The sequence below is a fragment of the Sinohyriopsis cumingii genome, chromosome 3 (assembly GCF_028554795.1).
Source record: "Sinohyriopsis cumingii isolate HCF-2022 chromosome 3, ASM2855479v2, whole genome shotgun sequence".
Taxonomy (NCBI): Eukaryota; Metazoa; Mollusca; class Bivalvia; order Unionida; family Unionidae; genus Sinohyriopsis; species Sinohyriopsis cumingii.
Genome location: NC_142963.1, coordinates 56159635 through 56185300, shown reverse-complemented (window position 1 = coordinate 56185300; position 25666 = coordinate 56159635). Strand labels below are relative to the sequence as shown.

Sequence of the window (25666 nt, the reverse complement as noted above, 5' to 3'; positions counted from 1 at the left end):
TCTGCATGAGCTATGCACGAGTCACAGCACATGGTTCCAGTGATGGTAATAAAACAAGCACAGATACGCAAATAGATTTTTATTTCTTCATTATAAATGGCATTCAATTGCAAATGCATAAATCAAATTGGCATATAGTGAGCGTCACCTGTATCATGGTTTATTGCCATCAAAGTGTGCAGGTTTATAGGCGAGATAAAATAATACTAACTTTTGTTAAAAGCAGGGTTGTGTTATAAAGGGGTATGGTGTGGACAAACCATGAAAATAAGATATGCTATATAATTATTTCAACCAAATTAGTTTTTGTTCTCTTCATCCAGAGTTTAATAGTACTGACAGAACTAAAATTTGCTAATAGTAGTACTGTAATGATGGAACTAAAACTAGCCAATAGTAGTACTGTAATGATGGAACTAAAACTAGCCAATAGTAGTATCATAATGATGGAACTAAAACTAGCCAATAGTAGTACTGTAATGATGGAACTAAAACTAGCCAATAGTAGTACCGTAATGATGGAACTAAAACTAGCCAATAGTAGTATCATAATGATGGAACTAAAACTAGCCAATAGTAGTACTGTAATGATGGAACTAAAACTAGCCAATAGTAGTACCGTAATGATGGAACTAAAACTAGCCAATAGTAGTATCATAATGATGGAACTAAAACTAGCCAATAGTAGTACTGTAATGATGGAACTAAAACTAGCCAATAGTAGTACCGTAATGATGGAACTAAAACTAGCCAATAGTAGTATCATAATGATGGAACTAAAACTAGCCAATAGTAGTACTGTAATGATGGAACTAAAACTAGCCAATAGTAGTACTGTAATGATGGAACTAAAACTAGCCAATAGTAGTACTGTAATGATGGAACTAAAACTAGCCAATAGTAGTACCGTAATGATGGAACTAAAACTAGCCAATAGTAGTACTGTAATGATGGAACTAAAACTAGCCAATAGTAGTACCGTAATGATGGAACTAAAACTAGCCAATAGTAGTACCATAATGATGGAACTAAAACTAGCCAATAGTAGTATCATAATGATGGAACTAAAACTAGCCAATAGTAGTACTGTAATGATGGAACTAAAACTAGCCAATAGTAGTACTGTAATCATGGAACTAAAACTAGCCAATAGTAGTACCGTAATGATGGAACTAAAACTAGCCAATAGTAGTATCATAATGATGGAACTAAAACTAGCCAATAGTAGTACTGTAATGATGGAACTAAAACTAGCCAATAGTAGTACCGTAATGATGGAACTAAAACTAGCCAATAGTAGTATCATAATGATGGAACTAAAACTAGCCAATAGTAGTACTGTAATGATGGAACTAAAACTAGCCAATAGTAGTACCGTAATGATGGAACTAAAACTAGCCAATAGTAGTACTGTAATGATGGAACTAAAACTAGCCAATAGTAGTACTGTAATGATGGAACTAAAACTAGCCAATAGTAGTACTGTAATGATGGAACTAAAACTAGCCAATAGTAGTATCATAATGATGGAACTAAAACTAGCCAATAGTAGTACTGTAATGATGGAACTAAAACTAGCCAATAGTAGTACTGTAATGATGGAACTAAAACTAGCCAATAGTAGTACTGTAATGATAGAACTAAAACTAGCCAATAGTAGTACCGTAATGATGGAACTAAAACTAGCCAATAGTAGTACTGTAATGATGGAACTAAAACTAGCCAATAGTAGTACTGTAATGATGGAACTAAAACTAGCCAATAGTAGTACCGTAATGATGGAACTAAAACTAGCCAATAGTAGTACTGTAATGATGGAACTAAAACTAGCCAATAGTAGTACTGTAATGATGGAACTAAAACTAGCCAATAGTAGTACTGTAATGATGGAACTAAAACTAGCCAATAGTAGTACGGTAATGATGGAACTAAAACTAGCCAATAGTAGTACTGTAATGATGGAACTAAAACTAGCCAATAGTAGTACCGTAATGATGGAACTAAAACTAGCCAATAGTAGTACCATAATGATGGAACTAAAACTAGCCAATAGTAGTATCATAATGATGGAACTAAAACTAGCCAATAGTAGTACTGTAATGATGGAACTAAAACTAGCCAATAGTAGTACTGTAATGATGGAACTAAAACTAGCCAATAGTAGTACCGTAATGATGGAACTAAAACTAGCCAATAGTAGTATCATAATGATGGAACTAAAACTAGCCAATAGTAGTACTGTAATGATGGAACTAAAACTAGCCAATAGTAGTACCGTAATGATGGAACTAAAACTAGCCAATAGTAGTATCATAATGATGGAACTAAAACTAGCCAATAGTAGTACTGTAATGATGGAACTAAAACTAGCCAATAGTAGTACCGTAATGATGGAACTAAAACTAGCCAATAGTAGTACTGTAATGATGGAACTAAAACTAGCCAATAGTAGTACTGTAATGATGGAACTAAAACTAGCCAATAGTAGTACCGTAATGATGGAACTAAAACTAGCCAATAGTAGTATCATAATGATGGAACTAAAACTAGCCAATAGTAGTACTGTAATGATGGAACTAAAACTAGCCAATAGTAGTACTGTAATGATGGAACTAAAACTAGCCAATAGTAGTACTGTAATGATAGAACTAAAACTAGCCAATAGTAGTACCGTAATGATGGAACTAAAACTAGCCAATAGTAGTACTGTAATGATGGAACTAAAACTAGCCAATAGTAGTACTGTAATGATGGAACTAAAACTAGCCAATAGTAGTACCGTAATGATGGAACTAAAACTAGCCAATAGTAGTATCATAATGATGGAACTAAAACTAGCCAATAGTAGTATCATAATGATGGAACTAAAACTAGCCAATAGTAGTACTGTAATGATGGAACTAAAACTAGCCAATAGTAGTACCGTAATGATGGAACTAAAACTAGCCAATAGTAGTACCGTAATGATGGAACTAAAACTAGCCAATAGTAGTACTGTAATGATGGAACTAAAACTAGCCAATAGTAGTACCGTAATGATGGAACTAAAACTAGCCAATAGTAGTACCGTAATGATGGAACTAAAACTAGCCAATAGTAGTACCGTAATGATGGAACTAAAACTAGCCAATAGTAGTACTGTAATGATGGAACTAAAACTAGCCAATAGTAGTACTGTAATGATGGAACTAAAACTAGCCAATAGTAGTACCGTAATGATGGAACTAAAACTAGCCAATAGTAGTACTGTAATGATGGAACTGAAACTAGCCAATAGTAGTACCGTAATGATGGAACTAAAACTAGCCAATAGTAGTATCATAATGATGGAACTAAAACTAGCCAATAGTAGTACTGTAATGATGGAACTAAAACTAGCCAATAGTAGTACTGTAATGATGGAACTAAAACTAGCCAATAGTAGTACTGTAATGATGGAACTAAAACTAGCCAATAGTTGTACCGTAATGATGGAACTAAAACTAGCCAATAGTAGTACTGTAATGATGGAACTAAAACTAGCCAATAGTAGTACTGTAATGATGGAACTAAAACTAGCCAATAGTAGTACGTAATGATGGAACTAAAACTAGCCAATAGTAGTATCATAATGATGGAACTAAAACTAGCCAATAGTAGTACGGTAATGATGGAACTAAAACTAGCCAATAGTAGTACCGTAATGATGGAACTAAAACTAGCCAATAGTAGTACTGTAATGATGGAACTAAAACTAGCCAATAGTAGTACCGTAATGATGGAACTAAAACTAGCCAATAGTAGTACTGTAATGATGGAACTAAAACTAGCCAATAGTAGTACTGTAATGATGGAACTAAAACTAGCCAATAGTAGTACCGTAATGATGGAACTAAAACTAGCCAATAGTAGTATCGTAATGATGGAACTAAAACTAGCCAATAGTAGTACCGTAATGATGGAACTAAAACTAGCCAATAGTAGTACCGTAATGATGGAACTAAAACTAGCCAATAGTAGTACCGTAATGATGGAACTAAAACTAGCCAATAGTAGTACCGTAATGATGGAACTAAAACTAGCCAATAGTAGTACCGTAATGATGGAACTAAAACTAGCCAATAGTAGTACCATAATGATGGAACTAAAACTAGCCAATAGTAGTACTGTAATGATGGAACTAAAACTAGCCAATTGAAATGGATTTATAGTCAGGTTGAAGAGATTTATTGGGAATGGTCATTATGTATTTGCTGTATGTATGTAGGTAGGCAGGTAGGAAGGTATGTATGCACATCCATATGCATGCATGTATGTATCTATGGTGTGTTTAACTTTTGTTCATGATTGTAGATTATAATGATCATTTTTTGTACACGTTTCCTTGGATTTGAGTTTAGGACCTTGGTTTTGCCCTTGGAAATTCTATTGTCTACCTGCTTTTGTCTTGCTTTTAAAGTTGTAAATAAGTTGTTTACTGATATTTGAGTTCAGGTTCAAGCATTATTTACAAATTTTAGAATGTTCTAAAAATAAACTTTTGACCAACATCCTGGTTATTTTACAGTGTCTCAGGTTTTTATATAAGTGTTGAAGTTGTAAACAAATTTTTCATACGTATTATGATATCACTCTTTGTGAAATCACTTTTAGCTGTTCTTAAATATACTTTGAGAGAAATATTTTTTTAAAATTATTCATTGTAATGGAAAAGTATTCATTGACATTTTGGATCAAAACATAATATTGTTACATCTGCACATTGAAGACTTGGTACATCAGCACATTTAGGATTGGAATACATTCTATACTTTTGGACTTGTGATAGACTTTTAGGATTATTTGGGACTTAATTCACAATAACTATATTTGTGAAAGCAAAACATACATACATACTATTATGACTATGGTCTTAAAGAAAGGAATATAAAGAAGCAGCACTAACAGTTTGTTGGTTTTAAAATTCAAGAAATAATTTAATTCTTCAAATTAATATTTAATTTTATAACTTGAAGAATTAAATTATTTCTTGAATTTGACACACAAAAATTAGTTTTGCTTTTTTCTGTCACTCTTTAAGACCATAGAGTCATAACATTATGCATGTGTGTTTTGCTTTCGGAAATATATATATATTTTGCCTGACATGTTTGGTAAATGGGCTGAAATGGCCAGTTAATAACAAGGTATGTCAGACTTTTTACGTTGGATTCCCTCTTTAGTTGGGAATTATATTTTTGAGATTTTTTTAAACACCCAAATCCCAAACCCTAAGACATTGTTGGTGTAAAGCCCATCTCGTAATGTTTAGACTTCACAAACTCTTGTGATTAAATCAATGTCATTAATTTGGGGTCATTAGACCTACATCATACCACATCATGTGATGCGTTGCAGTGTATAACAGCATACAAGACCTCAAAACAAGATATATGTAGTGTAGGCCCTACTTGGAACCAAAAGAAAAATACAGAAGCAACCAAACTAACCTTTATTATTACCTACAAAACACTGTTTTGGGATCTAGTTTCCTAGCAGACTCAAGCAAATATGTCTGCTAAGTAAGTGTTATTAATTTTGTAGGTATACATCAGCTAAGAAATAAAAAATAAAATAAAAATAAATAATAAGAGAAGCATGAAATAATGTTGTAGAGTATGAGTCTATGCACAGTTTTTCTGGAAGTACCAGCAATGCTAAAAAAAGAAAACTTGAAAAGGGAAACAGTAAATAATGAATGGATGTATTGAAGCAACAGCAGATCTGGAACAGAAAGTTACACATTTCCAGTATATAAATTAATGAAATAGTTCAGTATTTTATTTACATTAAATGAGATCTGCTTTGATTGCTTTTAAAATATTGCTCAGTGATGTTCAGCAGCTACCTTAATTCTGCAGGAAAAAATGTCACTTTCATGAGTGTGAGAGAGATATTGATACTGTCCATATATATGTATTTAATCTTACCTAATATTTTTTGTTTCCAGTCTCCACTGCACCAGGCCCTGATGGATGTCAAGATAGAAGCCATTAAACTGTTGCTAGATTTTGGTGCAGATATTGACTCAACAGATAGTTCAGGGATGTCAGTCTTTAACTTTGCCAAGAACATTGACAACAAGATAGCTCTGGACGAGTTTGAGAAGGTTTATAGTAAGCATCCAGTGTGTACAAACATTTTAAAAGATGTTAAAAATAATAGAGAGCCCCAGATAAGCAGTGTATACATGTATGCACAAAACAAGTTGCTAAAATGCATAGACATTTTTTTATGTGCAAAACAATTTAATTTTAGGCATTTAGTCCAAAGTTATTAATTTATTGCTCCTGCCATAAGCACAATCATGTTTTTATTAAGGTGCATTTGATCAATACAAACTATGCTATTGTGACAAGTTCCAGATCTTTCATGTATGTTTGATATCATTGTACTCGATGACTGTAAGAACACTAATCCAAACAGAGTGACCAATAAATCAATTGCACCCAAAATTAGTCTTGGTCACCAGACCATATTACACATTCTTAAATTAACGTCTGGACAAATTAGACTCATTTTGGTGTCTTGGGTGATGTTGCTTAAGTGTTAGTCATCACCTTTCAGCTGTTTGAAAAGTTAGTCATCTCTGAGTTGTTTGAAAAGTTAGTCATCTCTGAGCAGTATGAAAAGCTAGTAATGTCCTTTGAGCTGTATGAAAATTTAGTAATGTCCTTTGATCTCTATGAAAAGTTAATCCCTCCTTTGAGTTGCATACAAAGTTAGTCACTCCTTTGAGCCGTGTGAAAAGTTAGTCACTCCATTGAGCCGTATGAAAAATCAGCTGTCCAGTTTGATTTAATAACCAGAGTAGAGGTAATAACATATTTAAACATGTGTTTTGTACCAACAGGAAGAAGGAAGCAGACTGAAGAAGAAAGTGTTAGAAGTAAGTATATGTGCAGTCAAACCTTTCAATAGCCAAACTGGCCTTTTTACCTGGGTAAACTTGAAATGCAGGTTCACCTGTCAAACTTGGTTCTTTGCCAGATTACATGAACCAAAATGCCATTATCATTATACTTATAATTACTGGTCATATATTTATAGGTTACTGCATTTGTATGGCAAAATATGAAAGAGTTTTTCGGATGTAAATACTGCATGACCTTGGGAGTGCAGCATGTCCATCCGACAAAACGAGTTCATATTTTTCCCATACAGATGCAGTAACCTTTTTATTATATGCTCATTTCTTATTCTACCTAATGCTTAATTATATTAACAAAATACACTTCAAGAAACAAAGTAACTGAATGTATGCCGTATTGCAAACTAAACAAACAAGCGCAGATTCATCATTACATAACAACAACATTATTACTGCAAACACTTAACTCCGCCCATATAAATTTGAACTTGGTCGCGCTTGACATAACTTTCGAAAGAAAATGGCATGTCTTGATAAAATTGAAGTTTGGAATAATATTGTGAATAAATGTGCATTGCAACAACTTTTTCATTTGATATGGAATGAATAGATTTTTTTTTTATTCCACAAAATTTCGTGATCATGGACTAGATTTTATGCGACAATTCCACATGAAATATATTGGATTGAAGAAGTGAGGGAGAAGTGTGTTGACATCTGCAAATGTGTTTCTGCTTCTGTCATTGAATGTTTGAAATCATAATGTGGGAAAAATATGAAATCTTTCAATTGAAATTATCAAAAAGATGCTATGGAATTTAATGCTTATTTCATTTTGGGTGCAGTAAGGAGGATGTAATTGCACTTGGAATATAGTCAGAATTACAGTACAATTTCAGAATGTGTAATCAAAATTGAGAACCTATGACATGGCTCCTGTAAATCGGATTTGCAGAACTAAGAAAGTACATTTTGAGGAAATTCAGGATGTATATTTTTTTGCCATTCTTATTACCAGCTAAAGAAGACAGTTTATGCCTGGTCACTTGTATGTTATTTTTAAGGATCCTTTCTGGCGTCTACTGTATAGCTAGCCTAAATCCGAAACATTGTATCAAAAAAGTTAATGCGGAATGTGCCAAAGCAGCTGGTATGTGGCAGTCCACGAAACATCTGTTTAGTTCATTCAGAAACAAATTAAATCAACCAAAACTTAAAGCGTCTACTTTGCAAGTGTACATGATTTGTTTACAAATCAAAAGTGCTGGCGTCTGTGTCCATTGTTTGTTTACAATAGAAAGTAGTTCCCTGATGCACGTGAATGCAATACAGTAGTCCCCCTCTTATAAGGCCACCCCTAATGCAGCAGGGAAGTGGCCTTATAATGTGGGTGGCCTTTCTAGAGGGGGATGACAAATGTGAATAGTAAATACATATGAAAAAAGTCACAAGTACATTTAATTTTAAATATTTAATATTTTAATTAAAAAATCACCTGCATGATGTGAAATAAATGTAAAACAAACTTTGTCATCATTTGCAAAAGAATGCTATGAATAACCATTGATACAGTTTTAAAACTGTCTTTATAATTATGTTACAGTTCACATCACGTCACTTTGTTGGTAAGTCTAAAAAACAAACCAGTCTCATCACATTAAAAATATCCTCGCTGTCATATCCCCTGCATATATCGTTTAGTCTTTTGTTCCAATCTTCGACAATTTCATTATTAACTTCAGCTGATTCGCCGCTAATGACAGAACACTTATTATTGTGTCGCACTTGAAATCTGTGCAAACAACCGTTACTTGCGGTAAAGTCGTCATATCCCAGTTCAACTGACAAATTTTTTGCTTTTTCTTGTCTTTCGAATCAGGATACAAACGTCTCCTGGCTCAAACAATCTTCCTTTCTGCGTCCATTTCACTTTTCCACTTCTGCAGAATTGTTTAATTTATCTGAGTCTTCCCGACGTTAGTTTTCTGCAAGGATCCTCGATGGGCCCCCCCCGCCGTCAGTTGAATTACTTTCACGTTCTCCTCTAAACTGAGAATTTTTATTTTCCTTGATGACATGTTGATCTTTTTGCAGTAAGTTATTCATGTTGCCAACTAAAATACTGATAAAACAATTTTGTATGCATCTAAACAAATTGCCGTGTGTTTTTAAAGGAAGTGATCTTGTCACGTGATTCGTTAGTCGCAGTCTGGTACCCTATTGTTTTTATACATTTCTTGAAACTAGGTGAGAGAAGCCAAAACGGCTTCGATATGTACTATTAACATCACGCAGATTTGACCTCGCGGCCGCTAGGATTCATAATTTGGACAATTATTGTCAGTAGTAATGGCCACTGATTACCAAAGTGAAAAAGCTCAGCATCTTACTATAGGAAGCCATAAAGGCTATTAAACCATTTTCCTGCTGACTTGGGTATTGTACATCGATACGGCCACTTCTCAGCTGTTACTACTGTTAGATAATTGTGTTCTTAACAATTATCAGAGTGACTAAACCGGACATCTTATGATAACACAGCAGTAAGGCTAATTGGATTACATGTACGTACCCTTTTGTATGGATTAAAATTTGAGTCTTTCTCGGTTTTTATGGAATAAATTTGGCTTCTCGTGAGGCGTAAATGATATAATATTAACCTTAGTGGTAAATGTACTTTACTCAACACTTCTTTCAGTAACGAAAACCTGACATCGGGAAACAAGAAATTGGATTATTTAACACACGTTATGAATACAATACTGGTTCTGGATACATATTCAAATAAAATGAGGCCGCTTGTGAGGGGTAAATTTTATGATTTTGCACTAATATGCTGGCCGCTGGTCGCGTTAGCCGGGTGGCCTTTCGCGAGGGGTACTTTTGAACACAAACTTGTCGGTGCCAACGGATTCTGGCCGTAAGGAGCGGGTGGCCGCTGGTCAGGGGGGCCATTCAAGAGGGGGACTACTGTATGATGGTATGCAATATCGTAAAATACTGAGCGATTCTGACAATATAAAGTTAATGGAGAAAAAATGAGCATATAATAAATGTTATTACTACTCTCCATAAACTTGTTTAGTAATTGCCATGAATTCTACACACACATTTATCCCAAGGTCTAATTGGTCCTAAATGGCAATGCTGCCGCTTGTACATCCAGAGCGAGCACCATCACAGTAATCTTTAAAATCAGGTTATTACTACTCATCCTAAACAGAAACTTATATTGACATCATTCATTGATATTTTATTGAATATTGTACTTAATATATTTTATAAAGTATGAAAGAAAATGGACTTATCACGGATTCCCTACTTTTCTTTTTGGCCAGTAGTGTGCCATCCCTTAGAAGGACTATTATTATTATTAGTAGTAGTATTATTATTATTAATATTATTAGTATTATTACAGTGTGACTCTGCTATAGCATGATGGTTGGGGTCTATCGAACCTGACTGTGCTGTATACTGAACTGTGTCTGAATTAATAAAAATAGCAATATAGTTTGACAAAATACGAAGCACATTTTATGGTTTAGTACATCCCAAGGTCAGTGAATGTGTCTATATAAATTTCTTACTGTTAAAATTTTCTCAGCGTTGAATGCTAATACTTTATTGTTGTTTTGGAAAACTGATTGATTTTCAGCTGCTCACATTTGCTATTTGCAAAGTCATATTCCTCAGCTGAAGAATTTAAACACTGGACATGATTCAGTCCAGGCTTTCAATCTTCACCTTAATTATAAAAGCTTTTCATTAACATGTCTTGTTATTCATTTTTAATGACTTACTAATTAACACTTGTGCTCTTATTGATTTGAATGACTACAGCAAAAATGGTTGTTAATCAACAATGGTAATATGGTTGATATTATTCACTGGTCAACTGATTAATCTAACAACACCACCAACCCATATGCACTTGTTGGCAGCTTTTATTTATTTTTGTTTTTGTTTATAAATCATTGCCCCCATAAGTTGAACAAGTTTTAGTTCTGCAGTTAACTTTGATGATTAGTAATGTACTTAAATTAATTGATTTATAAATTCAGTTGTGGATCTTTTATCCAACACTGCATTGTTTGGTGCTTGGTTTTGTATGATGTTTAAACATGTTGGATATTGTTTGAGTTGTGTACAGGATGTATAGAAGACAAACACAAAGAAGACATAATGGCGTCATTGTTCATGGATCAGTAATAAAGTTATGAGCTGACATCTTTCAACAATAAACTAAACTCACACATTCCCAAAAGACTCCATCATTGTTACAGATAATGTTTATTTTTGGCACTTCAAGAAATATTTGAAATTTTAACATGTTAGGAGCCAGACCATGATTGTTTTATATTTGAATTAATATGCGAAAATGATGAAACTTTTACAGATTATATTTTAAGAAGAAAAAAATATTTTTTTTGTGTATGAGAAAGTACATGTATATGAAATTTCAGGGGCACACACACACACACACACACACATGCAGAGTAAAGAGGTAGCTAGCTCAGCTGACTGTATATAGTAGTTACAGTTGGTTGTCTCAGAAAGATTAATAAGGCTTTTTAAGTTGAAACATTTTTCCGATCTTTTATTGACCATCAAATATACACAACATTTTCTGTTTAGTTCTCTGTTCTTGCTAATTTGCAATGGCATTGCTTGAAAGTTTGAACCAACAGAATATCTTGTCTGAAATTGCAACTCTAGTACTGGTCCATGACCCAATGATTAAATGCCTGTGAACAATGTTGTTATCTCCAACATGGATGGATATTTAATGACGATTCAGTAAGGAACTCACTATTTTCAAGTGGTGAAGTCAGGAGTGAAAATGCTTGAGTTTTTCATCCTCAAGAGATGAAATATATCCATTATTAACTCTTTGCATGAAAATGTTTACGTTATACTAAAATTTAATATCTAGAAATATGTATAACAGATTGAAATGCAGATTTCTTACTGGATCATGCACAGTGTCAGCAGTTTGCTGTATGTTCTCCTATGTACTGTGAATATTGCAAAGAAAATATAAACAGTAACATAATTTTTCTTTCCAATTTAAAGTAAAACATTGAGAAATAAAAAGAATTTGCAACTTGTTGGATTTTTACTTGGTTTATCTTCAATGAAAAGTGGCCATAATTACCTCTCGACTATGCAGGCGACCAAGAAAAACATCAGATTTCTTGCTTGTAATGTTATTAGTGTCTCTTGATGGGCAGTGAGAAAATATGATATTAACTGTATTATCAAGATTACTTTTCTCAGAAAATCCTGTAAAATGTAACATAAAGAAAATTGTGACTATCTGTTCATGTTTCTTGGACCACAAATGCATTGTATGGACATGGATGTTGACTTTTCAAGACTTTTATAATGCTGCTTTTTTTGGAGGTTGTTTTTGTTTTTCTTTTACTTAAAATACTGACACTCTAAGATATTTAATTTGTGTTGAAAGTTGAATTTGATTTAATTTATTATAAAAAAGATGATCCCTAAACTATATTTATGAAGTAAACATTGATAATAATTACTGATTAGGTCACATGTTAGTAAACAAAGCAAATTCAGGGTAGAATTAATTTTCTGAATCTTTTTGATGAATACATTTAGTATGGTCATCAGAGCACCCCCTCTCTGCCAAAAACGGGGTTAGGCTATAAAAACAATTTACTTTGAATATGTACCCAAGTGATAAATTTCTATGCAGTATTATCACTTTCTTGCAAAAAATTTGATTCAACAGCTTACACATACAAATTTCATAATAAGAGAGATTTGCCAGCTTACACAGACAAATTTCATGGTAAGAGAGATTTGCCAGCTTACACAGACAAATTGCAGGGTATATTCTAGAACAAGATTGGAGGATTTCTTTTCTTCTTCAAATACATCACCCAATTATAAGAGAACTACTACTACTACTACTTCACAAATCCAACCCTCCCAGGCTAAAACTTTTTAATGAAAAGTTATCTGCCCACCTTATTGGCAGTTAGATTTGAGTGATCTCCCCTTGACATTGGGATTGGTACTAAATCCCATGAATACTTAAGTTACTACAGAGTGGAATGCTTGCTTTCTATAAGGATATAAATGGGAGGAGGCTGGAGGGTGTATATGTGTAATGATCGGGTAAGTATTACTAAAGAAACAAAATTTACTGGAATAAAATTGGTTTTTTCTTCAAGTATGTTACCTGATCATAATACCTTGGGAGAATAGGTAAGAGGTGGAAAGAGATACATCCCTTTACCCCGGAAAGACCATCTCCAGTCCCCTAAAGTATGTGAAACAGTGTCTAGATAACCCGACTGGAGAATAGACTCCATATGTTGGGGAGTGGCTTCAAAAGAGACAAAGTTTCTCTCACACAAATCCAGCAGAAGTCATAAAGCCGTGTTCTTATGAAGCTTTTGAATGACATCGGAAGGTAACCTTTTGCACCATGGCTCTAAGTCCTACCAGTCTGAGTTGATCCATTTAGGATGAAAGCTCTCTGAGATGAAAGCTGGAGAATTGTTGTGGAGGGAGCAGGAGGAGGTGTAAAAGCCTGTAAGCCCCCCTCCCACCTTCATCTAAATTTTGAGTTCAGGAACAGATCCCAAGACAGACTTGAGAACAGTGGCTAAATATAAGATGTTATCTTTACACATCAGTTCAAATGTTGTCTTTACACATCAATTGAAATGTTGTCTTTACACATCCATTCAAATGTTGTCTTTACACATCAATTCAAATGTTATTTTTACCTCAGCAATACTTTTCTTGGGAACATAGATGCTTCATGTACATGGTTGATACACTTAAGTGATCGTTTGCATGGTTGATACAAGTGACTGTTTTAAGCAGTATGAAACAATTGTTTGGTTAGAAAACACCAGACCATTGTCCACAGAAAAGCAGGGAACCATTTACGACATGAATTTTAATAAGAAACTTTCATGAGGTGGGGAGACAGCTATCCATGAGACCAGATGACTGTTCATACATGTATCATTACATGTTTTACTACAAGGCCCCAGATCTAATAAAGAAAAGATTTTCATCATTTTGAGTATGTCAACATCTCACAAAAATCCCAGTATTATCTAGTGTCAAAAGCAAGAAAATGTCTAATTTCCACATGATGATACATTCTGAGGAATACATTAAAATCAGGCCAGATAGCTGGGATATTTTCCAGCCCAACCAAACTGATCTCATGGTGTGACCTTTAAATAAAGTATTTGTGAGGGTCTAGTTAATTTACAAATGAGGTGAGATATATTGCATTCATCAACAAAGAGCATACACACCTTAATACCTATTTACGAAATGTACCAGACCCGGATAAATGTTCAAAGGCTCAACCCACCAGCTCACATCATTTGTTATATACTGCTAGTAGCCATCAGTTAAAATAAACATATGCTGAAAAAATATGTCACTATGGAGAATATGTTGCACAAAGATAGATTTTATTTAGTAAAGAACTTTAATACATTTAGAAGAAAGCAGCTTCATCAATAGTATGTAATCAACAAGGCCAAGTTCAATGGAGTTTGTATTTATTCCTTAACTGTGATTAAAATATTTACATGTATGTTTCATTTTTCTGCAAGAAATATTTAACTTTTCTTTTGTTTGCATGATTCATTAGTGACTTTTTAATTATAGAACTTTGTGAGAGCTGTCGTAAATGCAATATTGATGAAGTGAAGGGAATGTTAAGGAGTCCTGGAGCCTACACAGAGAAGCTTCTTACATTGATCCCTGTTGGAGAAACCATGAACTCATTGTGCTTGTAAGTCACTATTAGTAGTCATGTGCTTGTAAGTCATTATTAGTAGTCATGTGCTTGTAAGTCATTATTAGTAGTCATATGCTTGTAAGTCATTATTAGTAGTCATGTGCTGTAAGTCATTATTAGTAGTCATGTGCTTGTAAGTCATTATTAGTAGCCATGTGCTTGTAAGTCATTATTAGTAGTCATGTGCTTGTAAGTCATTATTAGTAGTCATGTGCTGTAAGTCATTATTGGTAGTCATGTGCTGTAAGTCATTATTAGTAGCCATGTGCTTGTAAGTCATTATTAGTAGCCATGTGCTTGTAAGTCATTATCAGTAGTCATGTGCTTGAAAGTCATTATTAGTAGCCATGTGCTTGTAAGTCATTATTAGTAGTCATGTGCTTGTAAGTCATTATTAGTAGCCATGTGCTTGTAAGTCATTATTAGTAGTCATGTGCTTGTAAGTCATTATTAGTAGTCATGTGCTTGTAAGTCATTATTAGTAGCCATGTGCTTGTAAGTTATTATTAGTAGCCATGTGCTGTAAGTCATGATTAGTAGCCATGTGCTTGTAAGTCATTATTAGTAGCCATGTGCTTGTAAGTCATTATTAGTAGTCATGTGCTTGTAAGCCATTATTAGTAATGTGCTTGTAAGTCATGATTAGTAGCCATGTGCTGTAAGTCATTAGTAGTCATGTGCTTGTAAGTCATTATTAGTAGCCATGTGCTTGTAAATCATTATTAGTAGCCATGTGAAATGGATGTGAAAGATATTAGATAAACATAATTTTAAAAAGAAAGGTATACAGTGAAACCTGTCTATAAAGGACGCTTAAAGGAAAACAAAATATGTCCTTTTTGGACAGATGTCATTTATTTGGAGGTATCTGATGTAGCAGGTTTCATTTTATTTGGCTGTCAGTACTTCATTAGACTCTGGAGGTTGGTAAGAAATGACACAGGTACTTGCTGAGTAACTAGGTGGACTATGGACAATGACCCTTCTTACCAATGTACACATGCAGCCATATTTGTTTTCCTGTAGTGACCTCTTAGAGGCAGTTCAACGGTCTTTGTAGTTACTTGGTGATGATCATCATATATTAGGTGTTATTGATTCCATCATTATCATAAATTGAAATCAGTATGGATATTATTGGTGTCCCCAGATTCTAGTTGGGGATTGACCTTTAACCTGGAAGGACGATATGCCTCTAGGGTCTGATGGCCCAGTGTTGGTCCTTCACTAAGTTGTCTTGTTAATTCTATAAACAGAAATGTTGATGTATTATATATACTTCACTAGATCGTCTTGTTAATTCTACAAACAGAAATGTTGATGTATTATACTTCACTAGGTCGTCTTGTTAATTCTACAAACAGAAATGTTGATGTATTATATTTCACTAAGTCATCTTGTTAATTCTACAAACATAAATGTTGATGTATTTTATTGGCCTTTTTAGATGCATGCCAGTATCTTGCTGAACTACAAACATCCAAGGAGCTTGATTCTTTCACATGTCAAAACTTGAAAGACCTAGCGCCAAGTTGATTTTGAGTGTCTTGGAAAAATGATCATAAACTCGTCAGACAACAGTTTCATGAAGCATCTCATATTTTCTTCCACAGGTCTAATTTGACATATTTCTGTCATTGGTATCTTTGTATTTATGCAGTTTATGCTGAGTAAGCATCATCCACTACAGCTGTAAATAAAGCTTTAATGTTTTGAAGACCCTTTTCTAATAGGAAAGGATGTTTTTTCTTTCTTTCAGTATACATTGGATATTATTTTAAAGAAAACTACTTTGTGTTTGACCAATACAAAGACTCCATAGGCACAGTTAAGAAGGTGAACAGTTTATTTTCATCCTCACGCTCTCTCTGCTTTTGAAAAAAGTACTAATGTTGTTCTGTTTTGTTATAATTCTTCGTATCAGGGCAGCCCAAGGTGGAAATGAAGGTTTGATGAAACTGCTTCTAGATCAGGTGCATGAGCTGAGACCAGAGATTGCACCAATACACTGTGCTGTGGAGGCAGGGCATGTCAAAATAGTAGAATTACTCCTTCAGGTAATGGCTAATGGGTCATATAAAATATTTTTCCTGAAATTTAACATGGCAGTTAGAAAAAAAGGAAGCATAAATTATTGTAAGAAAATAGCAAACATTGATATTCTTAATAATTAAAGGTGTTGGAAAATAGTAATTTTGAGAACTGATGCACATGAATCCATACTGTCCAATCAATACAACTGACTTGCTAAATGTAGCAGAAGCTGTAAAACGACTCTTATGTTTGTTGAAATTTTGAGGTTGTCCCAATCAATGCACATGAATTGTCCACAATTAGTTTTTGAGCATGGTTTTATGAGTGTGTTCCATATGTTGTTGTGAAATTCATAGACTTTTATTAACACACAAATACAATCATACTACATGGAGAGTGTTCATAAGCTGTGAATTTGGTCAGTTTTAACATTAGATGCTATATCAACTATTGTAAGAGAAATATCACAGAAAGTTTAATGGGTCTTTAACATCAACAATTTCTCTTGCTGTTTGTAGAAATGTCCAGAGTCTTGTCGGTGGTTGAACTCTAAGGAACAGTCTCCCTTACACGTGGCAGCTGAGAGAGGTTATCGTGACATGATTGGATGTCTGCTGGAATTCCCCTATCCTGACTCATCGTACATCACCATCAGGGATGAGGAAGATAATGTGGAGTACAAAATATCCATCGATGTCAACAAGACTGATGTGTATGGTCAGACACCACTGTATCTGGCTTGTGAGAATGGACATGAAGATGTTGTGGAAATTCTTCTCAATTTCCCCGTAGAAGTTGAAGATAGAAGTGGTGATTACTTTCCTGTAAAAGTTAATGTTGATTCTAAGAATTACAAATTATCTTGTATCTACTCAGCAGTCAAAAACAAGCATCATGACATTGTGGACATGGTAATTGCAAGGAAGGCAGACGTAAACATTTTGGCACATGAAGATGACCAGGAGTTTTCAGCCCTGCTGATGGTGGCATGTCAAAATGAAGACATCATTATGATGGACAAACTTCTGCAAAATAATGCTCTAGATGAGAAAAACATTGTTCTTCAAGAAGCTGTGAGAAACCATCCTAATTGTGTTTTACCTCTTCTGAAGTACCGTTCCAGTCTGGATAAACACTTTAGCATCAACAGGGGAGTTACTAGGCAGAGTAGTTGTAGTGACTCCAGGAACTTCTCTGAAGACGAAAGTGAGGATTTTCATGTGGGCTCATCCGATTCTCAAACCAAACTCGATCCTCGGGTTCATGCTGTGAATGTCAGATGGCAGAATCTGCAGGTTCTAGCCACGGTGGAGAAAGCATGGCTCATCTACACTGGATACCATCATAACAAGAAAATTACACACCTTGACGACCAATTTGCTTTGTCAGCAATTACTCGGTTAGATGTGTCTGGGAATTGCTTGTCCATGTTTCCATCTGTCTTGTTTGAGCTTCCTTCACTGTACACACTTAATGTTTCCAAGAACAGGATCGCTGACTTTCCCCGTCGAGAGATGTGTTCCATTAAGTGCAAGTCACTCGAAGATCTTGATTTACGAAATAATAGATTGATTACTTTACCTAGTTATATCTTTACAGAAATACCCACTCTGAAGGTACTCAATGCCTCATCAAACTGCCTCCAAGAATTGCCTTCAACTATTTGGTTAGCTGATGCATTAGCTACTCTGGATGTATCCAAAAATCAGCTAACAAGACTGCCAGCTTCTGATCAAGGTATCTGGGCAGGAAAATCAGGACGAAGTGACTCCACGGGTTCTGATCCATATGAAAGTGAGCCAGAACAAAAAGCAGACTCTGTTGTATCGAATGAAGAGGGCTTCCATGACACTGATATTTATCGATGCAGTTACTGGGAAAATAAGTTAGAAATAGTTGATGTAGCACTCAACTCATCTGACAGCAAAAAGAAGGGAATAAAGACTCTTAAACTTTCTGAAAACAACATTACAGAATTTCCTGATTTCCTTTCCAGTGTTGCTCCCTATCTAGAGACCTTGGATATGGCCAGTAACAAGTTAAAAAGGCTTGGAATGTTGAGATCGTACCCGCAGTACCTGAAGGAGCTTGATCTGAGCAGGAATCATTTTCAAGACATGGATGACTGGGAAAGAGATGATCAGGATTTTCATGGTTCCTACACAAGTTCCTCAGCCAGGTTGAATATTATCAGAAAATAATGTTGACTCTTACAGATCACTTTTTGTTACTAATATGTTACACACCTTGTAAGGAAAAAAAAATATTTTTGTGGACATAGTTTCCTCAACAAATTTCGCAATTTTAAAAAAAAAATTGTTGATGAAGTTATGTTCATGAAATTATTATTCCCCCAAATGATGGTTCTGATGACCAGTTGTTGTTTGTGTTTAGTTGATTTTGTAAGGAAACAATGTTCAGGAAAATATTCTTTTCCCAAAATTTGTATAATTGACTTCTGATGAGCAGTTTTAAAAAAAAAATGTTGACATGCTGGATTGGCTGTTATCTCCTGCCATTATTTCCATTTGTTTTGCCTGTCCAGCATAGGTTAGACATAATTACCATTTTTTCAATCATTATTTTGAGGCATCAGCATTAAGCTTAGCATTTCGCTCAGTTTCTCTGAGATTGTTGGATGAGACTTGATGGGTCAAGGTCACAGTTATCTACTGCTCTCCTGCCAGTGACTTTGCTGGGTATTTGGAATATGTCTTGATGAGGCAGGTGTGATATTTTTCTGTGTAATTCTTGTTGGATCACACATTAAAGACTCATCTTCATTATATTATTTGAAACTCATCTTTATATAATGGCATATAAATTTAATTCAGCTATAAAGGTATTGTAGTAGAAAATAATTAGTAGCTTGTGCAGTCTTTGTATTACCTGTGAAGCATAGGGATCAATTTTGCATTTAGCTCATTTTCTCCTTCAGCTACATTCACATTAACATAAGTACCGCTACGGTGGCCTAGTGGTTAGAGCATCTGCCTCAGATGCGGGAGGTTGTGGGTTTGATCCCTGGCAGAGTCATACCAAAGACTGATAAAAATAGTACTAATAGCTGTCTTGCTTGGCGCTCAGCATTAAGAGGTTAGTGTTATGACTAATTGGCCCGGTGTCAGGATAATGTGTCTGGGTGGGACATCATGTTACATGCCTGCGGCATGATGCCTAAGTGCTAGACATCATTATAAACTTCCATACTGCAGACATCATAGTGATATGACTGAAAAATTGATAAGCTACATTAAAAATCCTAATCACACACGCTAAGGTAAGGATATAAGCCTACTACCTCCCGAATACAGCCCTACCAAAAAAGATGAAAAATTGTCTTGTCCATTTATTATATATAGATTAGGGCAATAACTCTTGCCGATTACCTCCATTTGCTACCTCCACATGTTACTAGTGTTAATTTATCTTGATGGGTACTACTCACCATTGGCAAAAGTAGGTCGCAGTGACTACTTTCGTGCTTCATTGATTAAGTTACATTTTTGTATTTAGCTTATTTTCTCTGACACTGTTCTATATACATTTGTGAAACGTGATGGGTTTATACATCTTGGATTGTACTACTTATCATGGGCAAAACTGGGTCATGGCAGGGCTGAGCAAATCCCATAGTGGGACTTGCTGGACTAGTAATTTTTGAAGTCGGGCAAGTTAAATTTTCCAAGTCGCTAGTCCGGGACAAGTGCTTTTTAAAATAGTTGGGATAGTCTTTATTTTCTTGCTTTAATCACAATATCTACCTTTATTTGGCCAATCATGCCTTCCTAGAGTATTGAATACTTGATTCTACCCCTCTTCGTGTATACATTTACATCCTGTTATCGCTTGACTGCATATTGGGCTAAGTGACCAAATTATCGGCAAATTAAAACACGTCAAACAAAATAAGGCCAGTATGATCAGTTAGCAGTGTTGTAAGTGGTTTTGTTGCAACGAGTTTACTCAATCTAGATCATAACCATCGGCTCACTATGATTTTAATCCAGCGAGTCAGCGTAATTAAATTAATGAAAGATACTTTACCGACATCAGTGTTGGTTACCTTTATGAACTGATTAAATGACAGTAATGATTCTTTAATTTATAATTGATTATACAAATGATTAACTTCCATGTGCGATATTGTGTTTGAAGTGAAACAATTATGCTAATTAATGAGCTGTTTCAGTTCATATTTAAAAGAGAAAATTGTTCAGATGATCACTTTAGAAGTAGTTGTCAAGCAAGCTGATAGTTATTCTGCGGATAAAATGAGTTTGCTAAATTATTTTTGCAAGGAAGGTAATAATGGTAATTCGGAGAAGGTAAATTTGTTTGAAAATGGAGGGATAAAACGTAAGACGGATACTGAATGTGCTTGTTATCCCTGGCTTGAATATATGACTCAGAAGGTGGCAGACATATACATGGACATATTTTCAAATCCATCAGCTAAAACGTATATACATGAACCTGAAGAAGCCAAATGTATAACAACCAATGCTTTTAAAAATTAAATTCTTTTAAGAAATAATTATGTTGTATATTATTTCGTGTTTTTTTTATGGATTAAGTACATATGTCTCATCAAATCTCGGCAAGTGATTACCATTTTGGGACCAGTGAAAAATAAGGTGGGACTAGTGAAGAGTAAGGTGGGACTAGTGAAGAGAAAGGTGGGTCTAGTGAATTTTCTGAAACCACTTGTCCTGGACTAGTGGTTTTAAAAAAATTTGCTCAGCCCTGCATGGTGACCTATTTTTAATGCTATGGCAATTATGTCTTTGTACTTAGACTTGTTTCTCAGACACTGAGATATATGCAGTAAGGAAACTTGCAATGTATATTTATCCTGTGGGGAACCATCAAATATTTGTACCATTCCAATTTTCTGAAAAATAATAATTTAGATTGTTAATGATAATTACAAACCTTTCCAACATGAGATCTCAGTTTTTTAAATATGTAAATGAAGATCATTTTCAGTTAGAAATATAGCTTACATAAAACAATGGTAAACATGGAAATTTTTGTACAAATCATCCATTTTTGCATGTCATTGTACGGGTAGTTAATTTTGATAAAGATATTGTTGGTAAAACTAGTGTACAATTTTAAACTTTCAAAAGTCCACATATTGTACAAGTGAAATGACTAGTAAAGATGGAGTCAGTTTTGTGCTAAAATTTTTATTGTGTAACTTGCCCTCTGCTAAAGTCATACTTCTAACTGAAGTTGATTTTCATTTTCATGCTTAAAATAATTGAATTCTTATGGTGTCAAGGTTTGTTTATTGTCAGTTTTATACGGTGAAGTATTCTTTTAATTGGAAGGATATACCCACATGATTGTGTTCATCTAATATATGTAGACGTGTAATAACTGGTTTGTGAGGTTCTTATGTATATTTTATGGTTTGGAATAAAGGACATTTACTTGGCTTCTTAATTTAGTGGCAATGCCAGAGATGCCATTTGTGGTTGGTCTTAAAGTCATTAGTTTGAAGCAACCAGGAAATCGAGTAAAAAATTTTTTATCTTATGAATAAAAAGTTAAAAGTTAATAATAAAAGTTAATTAAAGGTAAATGACAATATGTGCAAATTAATCATTTGTTGACAAGATTGCATAAGTTTCCTATTATAGGAGTACAGTTATATTATGTTTAAAGCATGGATAATTTCACATTTCTTCAGGGTTTCAGTGCAGATTGGCATAGTCCACCGGAGACATAAGCTGGAAAACCTGGAAATTCTTGATCTAAGTGCAAATGGTTTAAAATCCGTTACACTCCTCAGACCTGCTGCTGTATCAGCACAGGAAAGCTTGGGTAATAGTGTGAGTTGCCTTTTTTATCCCCTTTTAATCTTAAATATATTCGTGTCTTTAAATTCATTATACCCTCACTATAAGAAATAAGTGGTACATATAATTTACACTATCCATGTGCAAATAGCCAACCATTCTGATTTTGGTAAAATTGTTCCTGTCTTGAACCTCAAATTATGTCCCGTTATGATTACTTCTGTCAGATTCTAATTTTCAGGTCAGATAAATCTTCATTTAGGCAAACAGTAAATTGATCGCCAGTGTATTTTGGTGACAGCCTTTGCAATCTCTTGTTGGAGTTAAGCTTGTCACTGTTGATAAAGAAGAAAGTAGGAAGCATGTTTGACCCAATCAGTCAGATTTAATGCTTGAGAATAAATTTTTGATTAAAATTTGAAGTATTTCTATTTTTGTGTTCAGATTCTGATATTCAAAAGCTGGCATTTCTGTTTGACACTGGTAGGTGTTGGTATATCTACATATATTCATTGGTCCTTCCACCAATCTGCTTGTGCATGTTTCATAATACTGAGTCCAAAATGCAGTGTGGCTCTATCTTGGGGTTGAATGTATGTTGCATATTAAACTGAAATTGTCTTTACAGGGGTTATTCATTATTGCTGAAAAGTCATGTCTGTACTCTATTTGAATACATTTACTCCTGTTGGATGCATCTCATTTCATTAAATCACATTTTCAGTATACATTCTCCATGTTGATCTCTCTTTTTTTTTTTTTTTGAAATTTCTGATATCGGATACTTCATGCAGATAGAATGAAAGTTTGATAGTATTTAAACTGGTATTTTCCTCTTTGGACATAGTTCAATGCTGTTGAGGCTGCAAACCAGGAAATACAAGGGAGATTACTATTTCCAAACCTGATGACTTTGGATTTAAGTCTAAACAAGATTGAGAGTATTCCATCAGCAATTGGGCAGATGAAGGAGTTGAAGCGACTTAGCCTGAAAATGAATCCTATCAAGGAGGTATACTATAATACTGTCAGATCGGTTATGTTAAAATAAGTATACACAGAAAATAAGTGCACATCTGTATATTTTTGGCAAGTAAACAAATATCTGATTGTAAAATAAAATCATTGTCAAAGATGTCAAATTTGGTTTTCTGATGCCCATTCTGTCCTAATTTCATCAATTTATAGTGATTTTTTTGTCAGTGCCTTTTTATTCTGTAAAATCAGGTTGATAGTTAAAAAGTACAGAATTTTTTACAGTTGTAATATGTTGCACTGCCTGTTGATAAGCTCATTAAAGAAAAAAAGGATATAAGACCCTCACTATTTTAAACAGTAAGTGAATATACTTATTCATATTTTTGTGAAGACTGTCTTGTCCAAAGCTCAAAATTTTTATTTTACTTTAGCATCCATGTGCATGAGTATGTCCATCTGTCCACAATCTTGATTAAAGCCAGTGTTAACACTTTTAAATTAGGCACAGTGTTCATTTTTTCTTTAACATTAATGATTTTTCTCTCAGTGGCGTAAGCAAGTTGCAAAACAGTGGTAGCTTTTCTGATGGTGATTGCAGTATCATCAACAATAAGATTCTTTGTAAAAGAATTTGTATTAAAATTTGCAGGTCAGATATATTGGGAATACATCATTGGATGGTTAATTGTCAAGACACCGTGTTCTAAGGAACACCACTATCACCTATTTAACATTTATTAGCCTCATGTTTTGTTTTAAAATAATATGACACATTGTTGCAATGTCTGTGAGAAACACAAGATCATGGTAGTTATGTTAGAAGTAGACTCCTTGGTTCTTCTTCCACCAAATGATATGGCTGCCATATATAGTCTATCATGTGCTGAAAAATGGTGTTTTTTCAATAACAAAAAAACAAGCAAACTGAACAATGTAAAATCCAGCTTGGTTTATATGATATTGCTAATTTATTAAGTTATCTTTGACTAAATTAGCATTTTAAAACTTTTAATTTATGTATATTATTGATTTAATGCATGTATCAGATATACACTGTACTGTATATACTCATTTATAAGTAAGTCCAACTGCAAATTGCACACACTGATCTGTCATCGCATAATGCACCTGGAGATCTGGGTCTATGCAGTTTGTTAGGAGTAATCAGTAGAACAAAAACACAGACCTAATCTGCTGATGCATTATGCAACAATATATCAGTATCTATGTTGTTTGCAGTTTGACCCAACTTATAAGTGAGTATAGTTGGTATCATAATGCCCAATTTAAACTGTCATGCCTAGAAGTCACTGATATTTGCCTGTGTAATTTATTTTCAAGGTTGTATATATGATGTAAGGGACTAATTTTTTAATCAAGGAATATGCAACAATGTATAACTTAACAACAGATCAAACTGTTTGAAAGGAAAAAGGGGAAGTTAGAGATGAAAACACAAGTTAAACATTTGTAATGATTTAAGCTGAATAGGTGTCAGATCCTGAATGGAAACTTTAATACTGGATTCTTGTTCTGGTACACTGTATAATCTTACATGTCGGTATATTTTAGGGCAAAATTCAGCAACTGTTTGGAAAATCTAACAGTAACCTAGGTCACTCATCTTGTTTCTCTACCTTCTTCCAACTCAAAGACCACATTATGTGAACATTTGAACATTTGAGTTGTCAAAGATATATTGCACAAGTGTTGGAAATCATTTTGTAATTAACAAACACAGATTAATGTTTATTTTGAGCATTCATTGAAGGATACTATTTCAGCTTCCCCCAGAGTTAGGCCTCATCTCAAGCCTGTGGAATCTAGAATTGGAGAGATGTCCCCTTCAGGGTCACATACAAGTGTACTTGCAAGACTCCCATAATTCTACAGGTAGCATCAAGAGCTTTCTGCTGTCAGTACTTGAAGAGTAAGTAGTGAGCTCGTATTGCACATACTTTTGCACTTGACATTACTTGGTGTTTATGCTGCATTATATTTTGCTGTTTTTATTTTGCATGTATTACGAAATTAGGTCCCTATTCTATCAGACATCTCAATATAACATTCTTCCTGCTATAACACCAGTAAGTTTGTTGGTCCCTTTGCTATGAGGCACCACATTATAACATGGTTCCTGCTAGAACACTGGTAAGT

At 34.3% G+C, this 25666-nt stretch overlaps 1 protein-coding gene across 2 annotated transcripts in view; it reads left to right on the top strand.

Annotated features, from left to right (window-relative positions):
* Positions 1 to 25666, top strand: part of LOC149802891 (leucine-rich repeat serine/threonine-protein kinase 1-like) — a 148005-nt gene that overhangs the window by 22148 nt on the left and 100191 nt on the right. For both annotated transcript variants that reach the window (XM_089952359.1, XM_089952360.1), the window contains exons 4-11: positions 5969 to 6134; positions 6872 to 6907; positions 14558 to 14684; positions 16615 to 16747; positions 17243 to 18903; positions 22423 to 22564; positions 23379 to 23543; positions 25294 to 25439. In XM_089952359.1, the coding sequence (XP_089808485.1) occupies positions 5969 to 6134; positions 6872 to 6907; positions 14558 to 14684; positions 16615 to 16747; positions 17243 to 18903; positions 22423 to 22564; positions 23379 to 23543; positions 25294 to 25439 (2576 nt within the window). The remainder of the gene's footprint in view (positions 1 to 5968; positions 6135 to 6871; positions 6908 to 14557; positions 14685 to 16614; positions 16748 to 17242; positions 18904 to 22422; positions 22565 to 23378; positions 23544 to 25293; positions 25440 to 25666) is intronic.